Source organism: Ictalurus furcatus, chromosome 10, assembly GCF_023375685.1.
Source record: "Ictalurus furcatus strain D&B chromosome 10, Billie_1.0, whole genome shotgun sequence".
Lineage (NCBI taxonomy): Eukaryota > Metazoa > Chordata > Actinopteri > Siluriformes > Ictaluridae > Ictalurus > Ictalurus furcatus.
Window position 1 is genome coordinate 8551943 of NC_071264.1, and position 22593 is coordinate 8574535.

General features: G+C 42.2%; 1 protein-coding gene across 2 annotated transcripts in view; it reads right to left on the reverse strand.

The window, feature by feature from the left end:
• diaph3 (diaphanous-related formin 3) overlaps nucleotides 1-22593 on the reverse strand; it is a 376752-nt gene that overhangs the window by 249744 nt on the left and 104415 nt on the right. For both annotated transcript variants that reach the window (XR_008386878.1, XM_053634162.1), the window contains 3 exons: nucleotides 9055-9129; nucleotides 8469-8538; nucleotides 1232-1368 (listed from right to left, as the gene is read on the reverse strand). Coding sequence is in view for 1 of the 2 variants with exons in the window: in XM_053634162.1 (XP_053490137.1) it covers nucleotides 1232-1368; nucleotides 8469-8538; nucleotides 9055-9129 (282 nt within the window). In the remaining variant the exon portion in view is untranslated. The remainder of the gene's footprint in view (nucleotides 1-1231; nucleotides 1369-8468; nucleotides 8539-9054; nucleotides 9130-22593) is intronic.

The window sequence follows — 22593 nt, forward strand, 5'->3', positions numbered from 1 at the left end:
TTTGTAACCCTTCCCAGAATGATGTATTTCAATCACCTTCTTCCTCATCATTTCTGGAATTTCTTTCAGTTTTTGCATAGTGTGTTACTGGGTAAGACCTTTTAACCAACTTCATGCTGTTGATAAAGTTCTATTTAAGTGTTGATGTGATTGAACAGGGTTTGCAGTAATCAGGCCTGGTTGTGTCTAGTCCAGCTGAACCCCGTCATGAATGCAGTTTCATACATTTGCGGAATTAGTCATTATGGGGGCAAATACATTTTCACACAGGCCCAGTTGGCATTAGATAACCTTTTCTTGCTTCAATGCTACATTCTTGCTACATTATCATTTAAAAACTGTATTTTGCGTTTACTCAGGTTGCCTTTGTTTTATCTTAGAGTTTGTTTTCATTTCTTAATTTATTTTAATCGGGATGAACTGGAACGCCGACTGCACCCAGACCTCCTCACCCGACAACAGTGACCGACCTCACTAACGCTCTTGTAGCCTTCCCAGAAGAGTGGAGCTTATTATAGCAGTACTGTAAACGGGGACTGAATTTGGAACGGGATGCTTAAAAAGCGCACACAGGTGTGACGGTCAAGTGTCCACAAACTTTTTACCATATAGTGTGTAACTTTCCAGGGTTCGGTTATATGCCAGTCGCATCTATTTCCATTTCATTCGAACGCAACAATTTCACTTTGCTGCATAACACAACACCAGTGATAAAAGTACTTTTCTGATGGAAAATAAGCTGGCTTTACTTTCAGCTTGTGTCTGCAAGCCAATCATTGACATGATGATACTCACAAGAACATGCTCTTTCCTTATTTTGTTTATGTACGACGCAGAAGTGGGCAACTGACATTACAGAAGGCTTTAAGTTTACGACATAGCTTTAAATAACACAGATATTATTATTACTATTATTATTATTATTTTAGCTGCAGGACCCACTTTCATATGGTGTCTCTAAAATGTATTTAGACATACTGTACATATGCAACTATAATTACCAAGAATGAATGCATGATGCATTTAAAAAAATAAATAAATAAAAAAATTGTATCAGCTCCAGTTCCTGAGCCATGGCATGTTAATTATTTCATGTAAAATCTGTACACTCTTAATAGTTGCATGTATAATTTATGTGTAACTACACAGGTAAGACCAAGTTAACACAAGACAGGTTTCAGAATCAGTCCTGACATGTTAAGGTTACAAAATGGTCACTAAAGGGACGTACGTGTTTTCCTCTCCCACTATGCAGATGGCAGAGAGCAGCTTCACGACGTCCGTCATCATGGCAGGCTGATGAGGATCCATAGCTCGGGCCAGCAGTGCCAAGCTCTTCTCTTCCCCGAGGATCCGCTCCAGTCCATACTGACAACACAGAGGAATATCTTTTTGAATTTCTCCTACGGGGATCAATAAAGGAACATCTTACCTTATCTTACATCACCCATCAGCCATCTTAGCAGCCATCACCTACCTATCAATAACTACAGTGGAAAAGACTTTCCAGTTTAATATCTTCGGGTAAATTACCACATTTCTTTCTTTTTTTCCCCCCATTGTGTTTCAGCTGTTCCACGTATCAAGCGGTCTAGGGGCAGATTACATATTATATATGATCTCATTTTGTCTTTAAACTTAAACCCCGTTCAGGGCTTTAAATTTAAAGTGGTGGAAAAGAAAAGCCATGCCCTGGGATCTGAGTTCAAATCCTGACGATGCCACCGCCGTCGTGCTGTCTGGGTGGGAGGGACGGCGTTACTCTCTCCCCTATCAATCAGACTCGCGTTAACCAAGGACGAGCATCTGTGAGCCGAAGAGGGCGGTTAAAGCTTTCCTCTAAAAAAAAAAATATATACTTAAAAAAAATAAAGCGTGCACTTCAGGGATGGTATACAGTAGAGGCTTATTAAATACTTCATATGTGACATTCATAGCTGTTTTACTTTGGAGAAAATCTGCAATGGCCAACCTTGCAGTACAGCATCCGTGACTTATAACCCGGGAATAAGTAGAGTTTTTTAGTGTTTTCACATTCAGTACTTTGCTTTGTGTGCATTCATTCTGAAGTGAAGTTTAATATTTAACTGTGCGCCCTGTTGATGTTACAATGGCAGAGCGCAGACAGCAAAAACAGAAGTATAAACCAGTATGAACTAGCCCTTACCCAAGGTTGGTAGCTCTCATTTGCAGGCTACTGATCAGGTGGTCAGTTTGTGGTCTTCTTATTTGACCTTGTGTTCGCAGTTTAATTTTGCTTTGTTTCATTATTACAAACTGCACTGCAGGCAGAGATTACCGATGCGACCCAATTGTACCTTAAGCAGTGGTTCTTCCTCATTGTCAGGCCACAGATATGAATCGCTGTGTGTCATTTCTTGTTTTTACCACTTTTGGCCATCCTCTGTCCCTGACCACTTACTGGAGATTAATGAGTGTTGGTCTCCCCTTTTCTACTGCTCAATACCCAGCTTTTAAAATTCTGCTGCATTTGACTTAGCTCAGAAGTGTGAAGTTGGAAAGACACCGGTTTTAACCTCACGCGTTCAAGCTACAACGTGGGGGTGGAAACACGGACGTCTCCATGTTCGTCTTTTGTTAGCAACAAGCTAGCCAGCTAACTGTTACGACTGATGTATATGTTCCTCTTTGAAACAGTGAACTGTATAGTCAGTGTTATAGATCTAACAACCTAATACTGTATGTATACATGTAATAGTGTGTTCACTGATCCTACACAAACTACTTGTATACTGTATATGGCTTAACCTGGAGGTAAGTAGTGCTAGTTTGTTTACTGTTGATGCTGCGAGCAGACATGTTGATTTGACATTCACTTGTTGAACTTGGGGTTGAGAAGACCATTTTCTCTGGTCCGTCCCTGTCGACACGACCTGTAGCCGAATGCAGCACTATTCTTGTGATGTTTCAGGTAACAGTTTATGAAATATTAACTCTACCTAATTTCTTGCAGTGTTCATGTGTGTGTTTTCGAAGGAATTTAGCATTTTCGCTCAGACAGATATTTCCAAAAATGCTATTCGTGTGCGTTTGTTTTCTTTAAACTCGAGATAAAAATGTCAAAGATATCCATATACATATGGATGGGGTTTAAAATTAAGACATGACAGTTTAAAACATTCTAAAACCTGCGTAAACTGCCGTTCAAAGATATCTCGGGTTATTAAAATACTTTTTTTTTTAATTTTGCACTGAACAGCCATGAGTCATGTTGAATGAGTACATGAGCTAATGACACTATGTATGAACTAATGTTTTTAGCCTCAGTGATATTTAAGAAAGAAGGGCAGCATTACAAAGGAGAATCAGAGAGGTTGGATATTTGAGATTTGAGGGTTACTACCAATATGGCTTCTTTGTCTTGGATTAATATAAGAATGTTCTCATTCCTCCAAAGCTTTAGGTCAGAAATGAATAATGTGAGCACATGTATCGCTGGACTGATAGGAGACTTGTTGTCGGGGAACTGCGGTTGAATTTGCACTCGCATATAACTGAATGTCATCTACATAACAATGAAAGTTGAGACCATAATTACGGATAATTTGTCCGAGAGGTAGCGCATATATGATGAAGGACACGGCAGAGAACTCAGCCTTGGGGAAGATGCTGAGTGACAACGACAGTGGATGATATGTTCCGTTAGCTCTGTTAGAACCTTAGCTCCCTTTGTTAGCTTTTGAAACATGTAAGACGCGCGTGTTTTTAGCGAGCCAAGCGGGCAGCCTTTTCACAGACGTGGCTGTGAGACGACATACACGATCTCAAGCTAATAAAAGCATAAGATGTGCTTAAATTAACTGATCGTAGATTACACTTCTTGTCTTTCACACATATATCAAGAGACTTTTTTTTTTTCTAATTCCCCCAACATTTAAATCAAATACGTGACAATTTCTCTGCTGGGAGGCATAATGAGTGATGCAAGTGGGAATTTTAGTTAAAAATATGAATATGGAAATTGTCTACCTAGAGTTTTAAATTCATGGTGACAGGTCTTTAAAAAAAAAAAAAAAAAAAGAAAGAAAAAAGAAAAAAAAAAGAAAGTAGAAGAGAGAAAAAAAAAAAAACCCAAGGACATCGGGCTGGAGGCAGTGCTGCCTGGTAGCCTGGTGTGCCGTCCTTGGAATAATGACAACAGCGCAAATGCGATCAGGGATATGCAAATGTTAGACTAAAAGAAAAGAAAAGAAAAGAAAGGGAGAGAGAGAGGTGTAGAGGTGGATGAACACGAGACTGCAAATGGTCTATGGTGTGGAATGACAAGAGCAGTCAGGACTCCTCAGAGAAAGCCAAGGAGTCAAAGAGAACATCAAACAGAGGAACAGACTAAATCCTGTGAATGTGCTGACAAGGACTGACTTGTTAAGGCAGTTCACTTAATCTGCAAATCATGTCTGCATGAGTCATACGGCTAAAAATCGTCATGGACGTAAAATGTAATAAGTACTCAGACATTTCAATTATCGCTCAATCTGTGTTTCTGATGGAATAAAAGCATTTTGAATGGCACGATAGGATTTACAGAGTCGAATCTAAAAGCTCTTGTGACCATCTGATAATTGAAGCGGTTACTCACGTACATAAAGGTAAGAACAATTCACTCGAAACAGCTGTTCCTCCATTTTTCTTATTCAGATTTAAGTAGGAAAACATCCTCGCAGCCAGTGCGCAGATTGAGCTGTACGAGTGTGTTAATGTGCAGCAATGTCTGTAAAACATGTTATGCTGCTTTTTGTCTTAATTCTGCCGGAAAGAGAGCCAGCTGGGTGGGAACACCTGGCTGGCAGGCACTGTGTGTGGAATGTGTCCCAGGATGCCGCAGGATGGCAGGAGAACTCTGGAGTGGCAATGGGCCTGTGGGTAAATAACACTCTCAATACCTGATTACACAGGATGCTGAAGGCGGACAGAGTGAGCGTGTCAGAAAGAGCGCAGCATAAAGAGAGGGTTTTAAAATCCCATGTAGTACTGTCTGTCGTCTAACGCGAGTTTATCAAAAGACTTCCACGATGTTCTTTGTGTCACTTGATGTAGGCGAAGAGCTGTGAATAAAGAAATGCTATTTACAGCCTAGCGCTAAAGATATTCAATTAGTTTTCCACCACACTTCCACTACTTTGTTCACACTAGAGCTGGTTTTAGAACAATCGATTAAAGACCACCTTATTTCAGCTATAATTCACTATATGAGAATTACAGTGGCGCAAATGTTTACATACACCAAATTAACTCTCTCTTTAAAGTGTCTGGAATATTCCAGAAAGTAATGTACTGACTTTAAGAGGTTCCTGATTGGCCAACTGTCATAACTTGGAGTTAATCAGGAGTGCACATGTGGCTGTATTTATGATCTTTCTCCTCGATACCATGAGAAAACCCAAATAACTCAGACCAAAAAAAAAAAAAAAAAAAACACTGTGGACCTCCACAGTACTATGAGCATCTGTAGAATCAGTTGTATGCAAATATAGAAATCTTGGGACCACCCAGACACTGCATCGTTTAATTCCCATGGATGAACAAAACTTATGTCTGAAAGGTTCAACATAACCCCAAGACAACAATAAAGGAAGTGGTGAAGGAGTTGGAGGCATCAGGAATTAAAGCAGCCAACCATTAAGAGGCTTATATCTCCATGGCAGGGGATCACCAGCCTTCTGCAGGAGTGTTCTCTGGTCAGATGAAACAAATATTGAACTGTTTGTTCATAATGATCAGCACTATGTACGGAGAAAAAACAGTGAGGCTTCTAAACCAAAGAATATCATTACATTACATTATTTGGCAGACGCCCTTATCCAGAGCGACTTCCCAATGTCATCCAAATGGGGGTGGCAGTGGGGGTGTTTTTTTTATGAAAAGAGACTGGTGCACTTCAAAAAACAGATGGCATCATGAAGAATGAGGATTAACCGAAAACACTGAAGCAACGCCTCACGACATTAGCCAGAAAGTTAAACTTGGTCACAACAGGATCTTCCAACAGGACAGTGATCCTAAGCGGACCTCCAAAGCTGAAACAAAATGGTTTAAAGCCAACAAATTGAAAGTACTGGAGTGGCCATCACAAAGCCCTGACCTGACTCCCATGAAATAAGTGTTTGAGCAAGGAGTCACAGAAACCTGACTGAGTTACCCCAGTTCTGTCAAGACGAATGGGCAAAACATTCAAACAAATGTATTCTGTGGAAGACGACCTCAAGCTTTTGATTCAAGTACAAGGCAACGCCACCCAATACTAACAAAGTGTATGTAAACTTTTGATCCACTTAAGATACCCCAGATACGCATGATACATACATATTACAATGTTCAAATGTTACAGTAGTCCTATATTATAAACCTGGAATGTTAATAAATGTCGGGTGGTTAAGGCTTGGGGATTATGTCCATTATGTCCAACCTCAAATAAGGTTTTTTTTTTATTTTTTAAGCAAGTGAACTAACTGATGATGTGATAACCACGTGACAGTGTGTTAGTTCTGTAGGTCTGGGTTAAGAGAGAATGTGTGATGTTTTTTTCCCCCCTAGATGTGTGTCCAACAACAAGAAGACAACTATTTAATAAGCAGTGTCTGATAAAATTAGGATCGTCTCTCCTTATACTATCCCTTGCTTAAGAGAATACGTGACAATTCCCTCATTAAGTGGTTTAGCGGCTACAGAAGCAGATCACGGTATTGCTCATGTTCGCTCTGTCTGTGGTATGAAATTAAAAATGTATTACTACTAAATCGTTAAAAATAAAATACAATTCAAATGCGTTTCTTTCTTTTTTATTTATTTATTTTTTTTTAAAGGACTTTGAGAAATATAATAGAAAGTACCCAGACATAGTGTTCAGTGTCTTCATTAATTTGTCCTTCTTTTTAAGGTTTGGTTTTGCATAATACAGTGATGCATACTGATGTAATCAAATGGCCGGTGTTCTCTGTGAGACACTGATGAATATATCAATTAGCTTAAATGAGACATTAATAAATCTGAGCGCACGAGGTCTAATCGAATTTTAAAAAACAACAATGTGGCAGACTATCTACAAAGAAAATGTCCAGAAGCTTGTTTGTGGCATATGAGCTAACCTCAGCATGTTTCTGACCGCTCAGCTCTCCAACTCAACACAATAAGAAACATGTTTACCGTCATTGATTTCCACCCAATCAATCCCATTCAAGTGTTTTGGCCGTACAAGTACATGCCAAACAGCTGGTCATCTCCGTCTCTGCTGTGTGGCTGAGAGAATCAGTTTAGGGCAGGAAGAAAAAAAAAAAAAAAGAAAAGAGAGAGAGAGAGAGAGACAGACAGAGAGAGATGCAGACTCTTCAGACTGCACCACATCAGAAGCCCCACTGGAGACCCACTTCTATCAGGTTTCTCTAACAGAGGTGGCCAAATCATTAAATGCCCCTCCAGACCTGTCTAACAGCCATGCCCAGGAAGCCCCTCCTGAGTGAGATGCCCCGTTCCTCTGGAGCTTGGCTCTTATCAGCTCTGTCCATATGAAAACAGCAAAGATTGCGGTGCCTCTGATCCAAAAGCAGGCTAAATCCAGCACTGATGAGGCACAAGGGTGGACAAATGACTAGCCAGGGCAGTCAAGTACAGTCTATGATATGCACACTCTTCAGACTTCTCTCATCCAATAAACAGAGGCATTAATGTTTAATGCACTTTACTGTGCTGTGATGCACCCTACTCATTCCAAAACCCAGTGTCTGCTGCACCACACCTATTAACCAACGTGCAATCTGCCCGTCAGTAAAGGGTTTATTTGTTTCGTTTTGTTTTACTCTGTCAATTAATTAGCCTGCATGGGTGATATGGATGGTTTTCAGCATGAAGAATCAACATGTCCAACCAGGAACGTATTGAAATGTTCTTAACCTTACTACATGATCAATCCTAACTAAGCTTTTGAATGACTGACGGAATCAGTATGCGATGCGGTCTGAGTGCGTATCCGAGGTGTATTCCCGCCTCACGACAGCTCGACACTGACCAGGATAACGTCGTTACTGAAGATGAATGAATGCAGACTCCACTGAAAAGCTACTGCAGAAGTCTGCTGTATGAAACAGGACAAGGGCGCTCGACTCATGAGCTGCATTCATACATACAGTATGTTCGTACGTCAGTGTTACACTAAACACCATGTAGAGCAGAAACTAAAGGGCAACATGTCCGCTCTTTAATTACTTTAAAAAAAAAAAAGTCTACGCTTCCCCCCCCGATCAATCTAGACTAGCTGAGAAATAAATAATCCACACCTGTGCTGATTACTTTAGTTTAGCACTGTGGTTGTGTATTAAATGAAAGGTCCACTAGACGTAGTTTCCAGAATGAGACAATGTTTCTAAATGGCTTTAAACCACTTCAGATGACTTTAAAACCAGTCCGGCCAATAGGCGATGGCTAAATTATCCTAGGCTCACTCATGGTATTACCTTGTTGTTCATGAAAGCCTTTAGGCACTGGATGACTTTGTGCTGACTCCTCTTATCAACCTTCTCTTGGCTGTAAATTAGAGAAATAGGTACGGTCAGCAAGTAAAGAAAAAGAAAAAGCACACATGTAAGAACTACAGAGCTACACTAAACCTGCATTACTCCAATAACATCCAATAATTCTTATATTAGACTCCTTAATTAAATGAGCGCGGTTAAATTCGGGCTATTTGTTAGAGCAGCAGAACTTTTTATTTTATTTTTTTTTCCCTTAACTTTCCACCAACAAATTACATTAGGGTTCACGTTGTACATTATTCACAGGCGTACCTGCTTTTAAGTTATTGAGGTTTGGATTAAACCTGTTCAATTTAAGCAACCTATACAATAAGTATAGGAATTCGAGAATAAATAAAATACTTTTGATGATGGCTAGCTTATTTACATCACTGGAATACAAAAAAAACGAAACTTAAATGAATAAATAGATAGATAGATAAATAAATATGAATGTATGCAGTTTTTGAAATTGCCGCCCCTCGGCTATGCTCCACAGACCCCTGTTTAAGAACCATTATTTTCTTACTGTTTTTTGTGTAGCAGCCTCTCCAGTATGTCCAGAAGAAGTCCGAGGCCTTCATGACCAAAACTCTGCACCCAGCTGTCAACACACAACAGAGAAAAATATGATCGACACTGATAAGAAACAAAGAAGCATGGGTACTATATAATAATAAACTACTACATGTGGCGGGAGGGGAGACATTACTAATAAAAGATATATCTATAGTGTTTAGGAAAACTACACTAACTATGCATCTTTGTGTTATATGTTCTCCTCTTTCTTCCCTTCACTAGTTTCCTGGGGCCAAATATGATCCCTAACGAGCATACAAGCCTGGAGACTGTTTTTTTTGTCTTTTGTTTAAACTTGATACTGAATTGTAGCTAAAACGAGTGTAAACAAAACTACACCCACAGGCAGTCCCTCTAAAAACCCACTGCATGAGTGCTGTTAGGCTGATGATAATGTTGACAAGCACGCGGTTTGCAATCGCTGCCCCTACTTAAGCTCCTTCGACAAGATGTTGGATTGGCTCAGAAATGAAAAACCAAGGGTCAGGACTAGGACCGCATGATATGGGCAAACTGTTGCCACAAAGGTGAAAGCACAACTATATAGAAAGTCTTTGCATGCTGTAGCGTTAAGATTTCCCTTCACTGGAACCAAGAGGCCCAAACCTGCTCCGGCATGACGATGCCCCTGTGCACAAAACTCCATGGGGTTGAGCACGGCCCTCAACCACACTGAAGACCTTTGGGATGAACTGGAACGCCGACTGCACCACAGACCTCCGCACCTGACCTCACTAATGCTCATGTAGATGAATGAACACAAATCCCCATAGCCACACTCCAAAATCTAGTGGAAAGCCTTCCCAGAAGAGTGGCGCTTATTGTAACAGTAAAGGAGGACGAAATCTGGAATGGGATGTTCAAAAGGCACATATGGGTCTGCTGGTCAGGTGTCCACAAACTTTTGACCATATGTCTGTTCCCTCCCACCCACCCATATGCCGAATTTTCCACTTTTCTCTGGCAGCTTCAGAACTGTATTTTCGATAGAGATCATGTTTGGCCCTATGAGACTACTCCTTATTCCTTTCTCATATTAGCTAGATCAAACTCACACGAAATTCAACAAGCATTTTCAGAGTAGTGTCCGTTCGAATTTATTAACGTCGATGGATTTCTCCTTCTCCGCGCTATATATAAGTCCCGACCTGTGAGCAACGAACGAGATGCATTGCTAATGATTCTAATACGTTTATTTTATTGCCATTCAAACAGAATCGCTCGCTCTACATCTCAACTGATTTGGCCTCTGTTGTCTTTTGGGGAAACCCCATAATTCAAACGGAACGAGCAGAGAAATGTGTTGTGCTACATATTGATTAATCAAGTGCATACGCAGATTAACCCTAGTTTGCACATTCAGCATGTTTAGATGCATGCTCACTGTATAGCATTGAGTAGAAAAAAGCCTTGGTAAACTGTATAGAAATGCAGATCGAGAAGCTAGAAAGCATTAGAAGAAGGAAAGGATACAATCGCTGCTTAAAGCCAAATAGATGCAGAACCATTTGGTGAGCGATTCGTACGATCAGACAGACAAGTAAACAAATATTTGCTATGCGCCGTCTCCCGCTGACACGTATCTTTATACGTAAACATATCCGAGTGCACTAAAACAGCATGGCTGCTTTATCTGGCGCCATCAACCGAGAATCCAGTAAGAGAAAGAACCTATTTCTGGCACCTCACTGCCATCATCCGCGGCCGTTTTTTTTTTTTTTTTTTGCGAATCGCCAAAAGCTTCAGGGCCCCGGGCTGTTCATCATGTCACTCATGGCGCATCGGGGAGAACGGTGATCCACACAGCCGTGCAAAATTGCCTCAGCACAAGTGAAGAAGTGCTGCAAGCATCAATAGCCAATTTTCCAAAAGCCAGTGTCAAGAGGAGTGGGTGCACTTCAGAGGCTAAATTACAGCTGAAATTGACCACAAGACGGAGACTGAAAACTAAACTGTGGGATGAAGAAGACGGAGGAGGAGGAGAAAAGGAGATGAGAGAGAAAGAGAGCGACAGAGAAAGAGAGAGGAATAACAGGATAACACCATTTAGATGAAAACAGAAAGAGCGAGTGGGTTAATCCTCTGAGACTGTGCATCACTGGAAGGCAGGCCTGGCAGAATTGAGGAGAAGCAGGATTGATGTTTCTAGACTTTTCCAGACACACTCTCAGAATGACTGAATCATGCTGCCAGTTCAGAAGAGTGATGGTGCACAGAGCAATAACCGTGACGCTGGACTTGTTTTCTTCATATTGCAGAGGTGAGAATGCTATACTGTCCATTTTATGGCCCCGTCTCTCTGCTTCATGCACAATGTGATACCTTTATAAAAATCCAGTGTCTCAAGTTCCTTTCCACTTCTCTCTTACAGGGCTTACAAGTCACTGCTAGTCTGAAATAGACTCCACTGTCAATCAAATAAATAAATAAATAAATAAATATCAACCATATACAGTAGCGTCTAGTGCACCGAGCACACTAGTGATTTTTTTTTTTTCCCATCAGAAATTATGTCTTCAGCAACAACTTGAATAAAAGTATAATCTAAGAAAAACTGACATGTATTTCAGAATATCGCATTTGCCATGTCCCCCTTTTGCTTTAAAGACTGCTCGCACCAGAACTGCCATGGACTCCCCACGATGAGAACGTCATCCTGCGATATTGACCATATAGTTGACGACGTGTTTTTACGTGCCGCGACGTGGGCATCTCGCACGCAGAACGAGAACAAGCATGGTAGAAAGCGGAGATCCGATCTTAGACGAGGCGGAAGAATTCATCTCCAAAAACTGAGCTTCCGCCGTGATAGGGAAGAGGTTCGGAAACAGATGTGGATCAAAAGGACTGCGGTTTGTAAAGTGCGTCAGAATCTCGTATAAACGACGGGTGGAAACGCGGATCAAATTTGCTCCCCACTCCTCAAGCAGAACCACCGACCAGAATATGAGGGAAGCCAGAAGTTGTGCGAGGAGAAAGCATCGAGTTACGTCAAAAAGATAGTGTTGAACGTTACTCTTTTCATATCATTTATATCGCTACAGCAAATAATCCCATGAAATAGTTTTAAGTCTATCGCCCAACCCTAGTGTGAAACTTGACGAGTGTAACAGTATAGTATGATAATTACAGACGGCCACGTACACTAGGCACAAATATCAGGATCTGGAGAAACACCAGGACAGAATAGATGGAACCCTCCTGGACCAACACATCTGACCTTTATCCCCCTGTCCTCTTTTCATCTCTGAAGCCATACTGGTTTCTACTAAGTATATACTCATGTGAGTCAGAACAGAATGCAGCTCTATGAGCACATTTCACAAGGTCACTGGTTCATGCTGAATGCAGCAGAGATGAATTAAGGTGTTCCTGCTGAAATGCAGTGTTTGTGGTGGCCAGAGGTCCCTCTACACTGCTTAATCACACCTCACCACTGAGGGAAATGTGCGACAAATATAGAGTAAACAACCGTTCACATCAAAAGCAATGTGCACCCACTGCAGTGAAAGTCATTCATTTCTCTTGCCTCTGCTCCTCTACTGATCTTAACTCGTGTGTAAATTTGAAGATTCCCAGATTGGAAAGGACGTGAGTAGCACACGAGTAGCACACGAGTCCATCACGAGGGAGGAAAAGAGAGAGGCGACAAGGACCTAAGACAGAAGCGTGATGAAAAAGGTAAAACGGGGGGGGGCTGTAGAAGAGGAGGGGGCGGGGGGGGGGGGGGGGGTGTTTGGTAGGCAATGAGCCATCCAACACCATCATCATGCTGTCCTTGTACAGTTCTAATCAACAAGCTGCATGCCTCCCAGCATTTACTAATCAAATTCTAGCATGTATGTCTTGGTGACTCCTCAAGGTAAAGCAAAAGGAGGTCTTAACCTGACTAGAATTCGTCAAAATAGAGACGGGAGGAGCGGAGTTATAATTTCATCAACAGCATTCACTAGCTGATAAAATTCCAGCACATTCTGCTACTGAAATAACAATGATGAAATGAACTGGTAATTTAGCAAAACGGGATGGTACGGCATAGCTATTCCAATCAAAGTTACATTAAAAACAACACTACAGCAATGAGGAAAGCACATGTTTGGATACTCCACATACCATAACACCAAATTAGTTGAATTCCTTTAGGTTTACTTCTTTATTTCCAGCGAAGCGGAATAATCAGACACTTTCACAGGAATGAGGGAACGGTGATGGGTAATGAAATGCGAACAGGATCAATATACACCGAGGGGGGGGGTGTTTTAGACAGCAGAGATATGGAAAGGACGCACTCAAGCTCAAAGTTGAGCAGAAAAACCGAAGATTAAAAAAAATAATGATAAAAAAATGACGCCGAACCGACTGTGACGTAAAACAGTCGAGATGAAAGTAATCCTCCAGGCGGCTCACGCGGCGAATTAGGAGGACTACCGAGACCGAATTCATTTACAGTAGTTGATCACGGAAAATTGAAAGAGGAATGCTTAACGTCACCTGGGAACTAAACTAATGCGAGAATCCTGTGAACCAGTAAGACCTTCTGCACTTGCACACAAGGGCTGCATAATCTAGTAAGACCTTGGGTCAACATCTAGGGTTCACGCGGCTTCTTAAGAGTAAAGTTCCAGCATTGTTCCAGCACTTTCTGAGGTGGAGAGCTTTTTCAGTATCATGCAGCTGAATGTTTATAGACTGTGAAATGGCTGAATCGAGTTACTGTAGATATTGTGACCAAAGTCTGGATTGGTTTTTAACCAGGAAATCACTTCACGTTCAAACGCATCGAGATTACAAAAAAAAAAAAAAAGCTCTAGCCAGACCCAAGTCACAATAAGCTTCATGTTCAATGCCACGGCTCACAGCTGAACCTGATGACTTTCTGTCATGTGTGTAAACAAGCTGCATTAAAACAACTTTCCAGAAGACTACAACGACTAAAGTTGTCTCCTTTCTGGAAAATTCTTATACTTATTTGTTTCCCTTCCGTGTGCTGTAATGCACTTAATCGAACTACATTGGGTTATTACATCAGTTACCACTTTGCAGTTAGGTTTCCAGGCAACCAAATCACGAGCCAGGACAAGTGCTTCGGCGTGATCGCTTGTCATGTGGGCTAGCTAATGAATTTATGATTTGTCCACCTCTGCATAGAGTATAAAATGACCTAACCCTAGTTGGATATTATTTCTGTATACTGTGTTCATACAGTCCTCTTCGAAACTATTAGAACAGCAAGGGCAATTCATTTGTTTTTGAAAACAACAGCAGCTAATGACAGAAACATTGTGAAGAAACCCCAAAAACAACAGTCAGTGACGTCATCAGCAGCCTCCACGGGGCAGGGGTGAAGGGATCACAATCCACGGTCCGAAGAAGACTTCAAGAGCGGAAATATAGAGGCCAGACAACAAGATGCAAACCACTCGTCAGCAGTAAGAATCAGAAAACCAGACTGGAATTCGCAAAGAAATACAGAGATGAGCCACAAAAGTTCTGGAACCGAGATTAACCTCTACTGACGTGATGGAAATGCCAAAGTGTAGAGAAAGCTCAGGCGCACTAATCTTTATTGATAATAACTCATGATGGGAGCAGCAGAATGAATTCAGACGTTTACAGGAACAATCTGTCTGCCAATTTACAGAGAAATGCAGCCCAATTAATCGGGACGAACTTCATCATGCAGCAAGACAACGATCCAAAACACACTGCCAACTCAAGGACTTTATCAGGGGGGGAAAAAAGTGGAAGGTTTTAGACTGGTCAAGTCAAGTCACAAGACCTTAACCACGTTGAGCAGCATTTCACCTCCTGAAGAAGAGACTGAAGAGAGAAACCCCACGAAACGTACAACTGAAACAGGCTGTGGTGAAAGCCTGGTAAAGCAACACAAAAAAAAAAAAAAAAAACAAGTTTGTTGATGTCAATGAGAATAATCCGATCCTATATTTTTGCTCGCCTAACAATTGGGTGGTCTGACGCAAAAGGTTGTATGTTGCATGTTGTTTAATACCAGGAAATAAAAGCTGAAATCCCAAACTCTCATCTTATATATCCTTCATTTCACCTCAAACCCAAAATCTTGTACCGTTCCAATAGTTTCAGAGCTGACTCTATACAAGCCACACAAAACCATATACTTTATCCTGATAATAAATATTATTTTCAAGAGTCGTGAAGATTTGGTGTCGTCAGTCTTAACTCACACCCTAAATCCAATACGATGATAAATATCGAGGTTGATCAAATTTATTGTGGTAACAGTTTTAGCCAGCTCTGGTTTCATATATACTATTATTCTGGATTTTCCACATGATTTTTCTTCAATAGCACCGGGTGTGAATGGGGTCAGTAATGAGAGTCCCTGACACCGACTGCGGGTGTCACCCAACTGCTGACGGCTGAGGAATGAAGCTCATGAGTTGGAGAGAAAATTCAATTTAGTGCCCTGCTCCCTGGAAGGACGGGGCCGAGGCGGTGAGCGATATTGAGTGGGCAGGGCCTTGGCTCCTGACAAGCGCTTCATTGAAATGCATAGCTCATGAGCGAGCAGCCATATTTGCCCATCATCAGCAGGTGAAGCAGAGTGCAGGAGGGGAAAATAATCAGTTGATGCATGGCAGGGATTATGCCTGAGAAAAACCAATGGGCGCTAGCGTCACACAGACAGAGTGCCAATTCTCCTGAACACAGTGTGACAGATCGGGGAAAAACAAGTGTGCACCGGCATCAAGCAAATCAAGCAAACGCTTTCAAGCAAAATACAGCTGACTCGTGAACTTGTCACCTGCTCATCCGCGAGACGCAGACACAGGAAATTAGCCGCAATGTTCCGAACACAACCGACTTCTCATCTTTCCTTCTTTCTTTTCTTCCATGGGAGTGGATGCAGCTGGGTTGATCAGCCCATGTAAAGCAATCAGCAACAGGCCTTTTGTGCATCAGTAAGGGCTGATATTAAACAGCATCTACCTCCTCTTTTTTTTCCCCTCTCTCGCTCGCTCTCTCTCAATTTCTCTCTCTTTACCACAGAGGAACACTCGATTACAAAAAGGGAACATCTGGAGACAGACCCACGCATCGGAATAACAATATCTATCATTGCCTCAAGTGGCGGCAGAGCTGGAGCCTTAAACAAAAGGCAGCGCACTTCACCATGGGAGGCGCCAATCAAGAGAGGCGACATAAAGTGTTGTGACCCACTGATCATAATCACGTTAAGTGCTACTCTGGTTCCGGAGGGGGGAAAACATGTTAAAAACAAGCACAGAGATGGTTTATTCTTCATACACACCCCTCTGTGGGCATCGTATTTGAGGCTCTCTCTGATGAATGAATCATTTATTTTGCTCGTCTTTTCTTCTTTTTTTTTCTCTTTTTCATTTAGCACGTTTGCTTATACACAGCTGAGGCTGGGCCACAGAATGTTTCATAACAACAAATTCTCCTGACACTATTAAAGGCAGATGTCTACCCTTTTAGACGCAAGCAGTGGCATGTCTAAGGATTTCACGTGTGTAATTGTGAAAAATTAATTTGAAAATTAAAATGAAGGAGCACCGGTGCGAGTGTCTCACAGTCAAACTCGTTCGTTAATGTATGATATCATCAAGATAAGATCTCCCTCGTGCAGCTAACCTCAGGTAAGAGCAAGGTTTTGCAGCATTTCAACGTACGCATGTACGCAAACCCCATTTTCATTCGAGGAAACTCAGTAAAAGTATTCAAACCACACACTCCTACAACATGTATGCTGTTGACTTCATTTAAAATCAGAAACTACCACAACGGGCGGCTGATTTTCTTTGCACTCGCAAAAGGGCGTTCCTGACACGGCTCATTTGCATTTAGTGACGCCCACAAAGCTCCATAAAAGGTCACGTGCACAGACAGCTGGGAGAACAAGATGGACAATCAGGGTAAAGACAGAAAGGCTGGCGTGTAAGTTATTTTGACTCATCTCTACGTAAATTGTAATATTTGATTGTAATATTAATGATAAGTGTACACTAAATCTTCAGTTAGCTGGGGCGTCTGTTCATGGTTTACGCCCGTCCTCCTTCATATGGTGCCAATTCTTTTGTCATAAATAAATGGTTAGCTGTATTCGTCTTATTTTATGGGTTAGTCTACTAACGCGACAGTATATGTAGTATAGTTAGTCTTCACAACAACTATAGCATGAGTAGGTACGCATGTTTTTCCAAATTTACAGGATTTTACCGTAATTACATGTTTTTCCAAATTTACCGTAATTACAGCCTCATCCATATAGAGTGTAAATCGTTAGGATTTTGTCTTCTGTGAGATGTGTAAATATCTTATTTAGCTTCTGAAGGGTGGTACTAAATGAAAATAAATAAGACCTTTAAACAAAACAATTCACACTGATCGTCCTGTTCAAAAGTTTACACCCCCCTGGCTCTTACTGTATCGTGTTGCCTTCCTGAACATCAGTGAACGTGTGCACCTTTTGTAATAGTCGCGTACGAGTCCCTCAGTCGTCCTCAGTGGGAAAAGACGGATCTCATCATCATATAGCTGCTGTTGGAAAGGGGTCGAACATGCAGGAGATGCTGGAAAAGCTAAGAATGTGCAGGACCTGGAGGATTTTTCTGAAGAACAGTTTAACTGCTCAGGACAAACAAGAGACTCGTCAACAACTCTCACAAAACAAACACAGCCGTTTATCATCCAGGTAACGACACATAGCATTAAGAATCAAGCGTGTGTAAACTTCTGAACGGGGTAATTTTTTATAAATTCAGCTATTATCTTGTCTTGTGGACTAGATATAAACATATGTTGTGTGAAATAGCTAATTCAGGACAGAACTAAACAAACAACATGGGATTTTTATGAGCCGTCTCATTGTGTTTACAGTATTAAGATTTGGCAGATTCTGCAAGGGGTGTACAAACTTTTGGGCACAACTGTACATAAAGAAAGAAAATCACCACTCAGTATATGGTAAACAACTTCCCTTTAAACAGGGTGAGTGTTATGACCATGTGTGTGTGCAGACCATTAATCTTTCCTGCTACTGAATCCCGCAGAGACGCCCAGGAGTCTACGAGCGCCGTGACGGGAGCTTCACGTTGTGCATGCTGTTCCTCGGTCTCTACAAACCCTTCAGAACGCGCCCCGGCGTCCGAGTTGATTTCAATCCGATCCTCATAACTCGAGTTCGCAACGGTGTGCAGAGGAACACAAAAGACACGAGAAAGGCGACTAAAGCAGAAATACACAAAAGTTCTAGCTCTCGTCTGCTCTTCTATCCCGTCGCTTTCTCTCATATCACTGTGTGCGTCTCTCTTCCGAGCGTCCCTCTGGCACAGCTGTTTGACTAGCATGCTAGGTTTTTTCAGCTGGCTGTGTGTATAGCTGTAGAGAACATGGAAGGACTGACAGAAGGTCACACATTTAGTGGACACTGGCGTTATTGAGAGAAACATCTAGAACCCCTCCGTTATTTTTCTAAACCTGTCACATCGGCGAAACGTTAACGTGTCCTTCAAAACACAGCGATATACACAAAGGCCTTCGCTGGAATGAAATATAGCCGCGTGGAGACGGGAATCAAGTGACGGTAAATATTAATGAGTTTTGGAGTAATTTATGTTTGTTATGGCGATAACACGTCAGTCACAGCGGGAAAGTGTCGTCTAAACCACGTGCGCCATCATTCACCTGCTCCAGCTGGCAAGAGAAGAATACACACACTCTCTGACTCTCACACCCTCACTCTGCCTCACACTCACTCTGCCTCACACTCACTCTGCCTCACACTCACTCTCCGTCTCACACTCACTCTGTCTCACACTCACTCTGTCTCACACTCACTCTGTCTCACTATCTGTCTCACACCCTCACTCTGTCTCACAAACTCGCTCAGTCTCTCACGCACTCCGTCTCTCTCACCTTCACAGTCTCACTCTTACTGGGTCTCTCACTCTGTCCCTCACTCTGTCTGTCTCTCTCCCTCACACTTTGTGTCATTCACACTCACTCACTGTGTCTCTCTCACACTCACTCACTGTGTCTCTCTCACACTCACTCTGTGTGTGTCTCTCAAACTCACTTTGTGGGTCTCTCTCACTGTGTGTCTCTCTCACATTCTCTCTCACTGTGTGTGTCTCTCTCACACTCACTCTGTGTGTCTCTCTCACACTCACTCTGTGTGTCTCTCTCTCACTCACTGTGTGTCTCTCTCTCACACTCACTCTGTGTGTCTCTCTCTCACACTCACTCTGTGTGTCTCTCTCTCACACACACTCTGTGTGTCTCTCTCTCACACACACTCTGGTTCTGCGTTCCGTGGGTCTCTCAAACTCACTCTGTGTGTCTCTCTCTCTCACACTCACTCTGTGTGTCTCTCTCTCTCACACTCACTCTGTGTGTCTCTCTCTCTCACACTCACTCTGTGTGTGTGTCTCTCTCTCCCTCACACTCACTCTGTGTGTCTCTCTCCCTCACACTCACTCTGTGTGTCTCTCTCTCACACTCACTCTGTGTGTGTGTCTCTCTCACACTCACTCTGTGTGTCTCTCTCTCCCTCACGCTCACTCTGTGTGTCTCTCTCTCTCACACTCACTCTGTGTGTGTCTCTCTCTCACACTCACTGTGTGTGTGTCTCTCTCTCACACTCACTGTGTGTGTGTCTCTCTCACACTCACTCTGTGTGTGTCTCCCTCACACTCACTCTGTGTGTCTCTCTCCCTCACACTCACTCTGTGTGTCTCTCTCCCTCACACTCACTCTGTGTGTGTCTCTCTCTCACACTCACTCTGTGTGTGTCTCTCTCTCACACTCACTCTGTGTGTGTCTCTCTCTCACACTCACTCTGTGTGTGTCTCTCTCTCCCTCACACTCACTCTGTGTGTCTCTCTCCCTCACACTCACTCTGTGTCTCTCTCTCACACTCACTCTGTGTGTCTCTCTCTCTCACACTCACTCTGTGTGTGTGTCTCTCTCACACTCACTCTGTGTGTGTCTCTCTCCCTCACACTCACTCTGTGTGTCTCTCTCCCTCACACTCACTCTGTGTCTCTCTCAGTGTTTCTCTCTCTCACTGTCTGTGTCACTGTCGGTCTGTGTCACTCACACTGTCTCTCTGTCTCTCACTGTCGGTCTGTGTCACTCACACTGTGTCTCTCTGTCTCTCACTGTCGGTCTGTGTCACTCACACTGTCTCTGTCTCTCACTGTCGGTCTGTGTCACTCACACTGTCTCACTCTATGTGTCTCACCGTCTCTCTCACTCTGCGCCTGTCTCTCACTCTCTGCCTCTCACTCTCTGCCTCTCACTCTCTGCCTCTCACTCTCTGCCTCTCACTCTCTGCCTCTCTCAGAGCCTGAGCATTAAAAACCGTGAAAAACAAATTCATCACTCCATTCCCAGGAAACAATAACGGTCATAAATCAAAGAGAAAAATGAGCCATCTTATCTGGCTAACTTCATGGCTAAGGTAGCTTGACTTCCTTTTTCCCTCCGGAGAGTCCTTCCCAAGGCTGCGTTAGCCACATTAGCGCTGCGCTATGTCAGAGTCGCTCTGAGATGAAAAATATATTAACTTGATTCGTCCTGTGGTTGCCCCAGGTCTAACGCGCCCGTATCAACCTATTTTTTTTTTCCTGGCTCGACTATGGCAAAGAAAGCAGCCTGGGATCCTTCACTCAGAGGTGACTCACCAACCCAGATATAGTTAAGTAGGTAAAAGCCAGAAGTAGCAATATATTTATACACTACGCATGATTTATAATGGTGGAGCCCACAGAGAGCTCACAGAGGTGGAATAAAGATCGTGCTGGGATGTGATCGGCTGAGGGCTAGTACAGGAACCAATAGGATTGTGTTACGATCAGTCTTCAGGCACATTACAAACAAAACAGAATTGGTTACATGTAGAAACATTCATTTTAAAAAAAAGTGAATGAAAAAGGCCTTCAAGCCAACACAAGTACAGGCAAAACAACCTGCAGACACACTAAACATAATATTAGAAGGTTTAGGGGTCGACCGAGCCATGAACAGGTTAAGTCCTTTAAGAAAAACTGATCTAAGACGAGTCATTCACAGGATCTACGTTTGTGTAGCAGTGTGTGTGTGTGTGTGTGTGTAGAGGTGGTAACATACTTCAGTGAGATCCTCTAGCTGCAGGCTAGCCACTAGAGTGTGTGCATTACAGTCATTTTATCATGAGTAAGGCTGTTATTAGGCACAACAGAAAACGGTTAAAATTCCCATGAAATCAAAAATGAAGTTTTGTGGCTTTTAGTATGAAGATGTTCACCTTAAGGTTATCGATCAGCGAGTGTGCTCCAAAACAATGACATAATTCACGTTTAGAAGCTATACACGCTCAAAATGTACAGTCTCTCTCTACCACCGATACGGATCAACAATTTTGATGACATCATTCTGCACTTCGGCTCCTCGTCAGATTTTCTGCCCAATCAAATGCTCTCTAGAATCCGAAATGTCCCGCCCCCAAGACTATAAAAAAAAAATCACCTTGTGGAAGTTACCACTATCAGCAAACATGGGTCAGAAATGTGTCTGGCTGCTTGAACGCGTTTTACTCAGTTTTCTAACTCCAAGCTGGTTAAGAAGGAGATGACTTGAACTCCTTCACTTTATCGTTCGGGCTCGCATCCATCACCTGTCATCACCTGTTAAGTACGGCTTAACCCGGGCTGTGAGGTAAGCTAAACTCTGTTGGCCATTTTAAAAGGGGGAGGAGCCACGTTATGTCCCGCCCTGACTTCCTATTTCAGTGGAAATTACGTCAACATATCGATTAACGCCGCGCAGTTCAAGGCACTTCACAGGGACTTTAACATACAGTTAAAAAACAATCTAGATTCTAAAACACAGACAAAAAACTTCAATAAAATCCAGCGTTCGATAAGTAATTGAATTCATTATTAATAATATTCTTAATAAACAATTCTTCTGCCATGTATAGTCTGTTAACAATGAATCTGGGTTGCTAAGCAACATAACAGGCAAAAATTGAGGTACTTTAAGGACAGGACAATGGCTTAAGTGTCTTTTTTTTTTTTTTTAGTGGTTTACAAATTCAATTACTGTGCTGCAATAACTGCCAATCAATAATTACACTCTTAATAGTTTAATAACCAAACAAACAGTCTTACTGAATTCTAGCCTGCAAGCGAACATTATACAGCCACCTGCATGTAAATGCTTCAACAGTCGTAATGATTCAGTCATCACACACGGTCTGTTCGTCATCGGCTCAGCAAAAGGAGCTCATGTGTAGCAGCACTCAGTAACGTCTCTCTTCAGGTTTGTTCCTATGAATGTCCTACAGTACAATGGAGTACAAGCTAAAACCTTGTTCTGACTAAACATTTTATTCACTTCAACTGCTTACAATGACCATACAGGACCCACGCACAATGGCACTGCAAACCTTTTTTTTTATTTATATATCAGTATTCTTAGCAATGCAAACCAAGTAAATAAAATA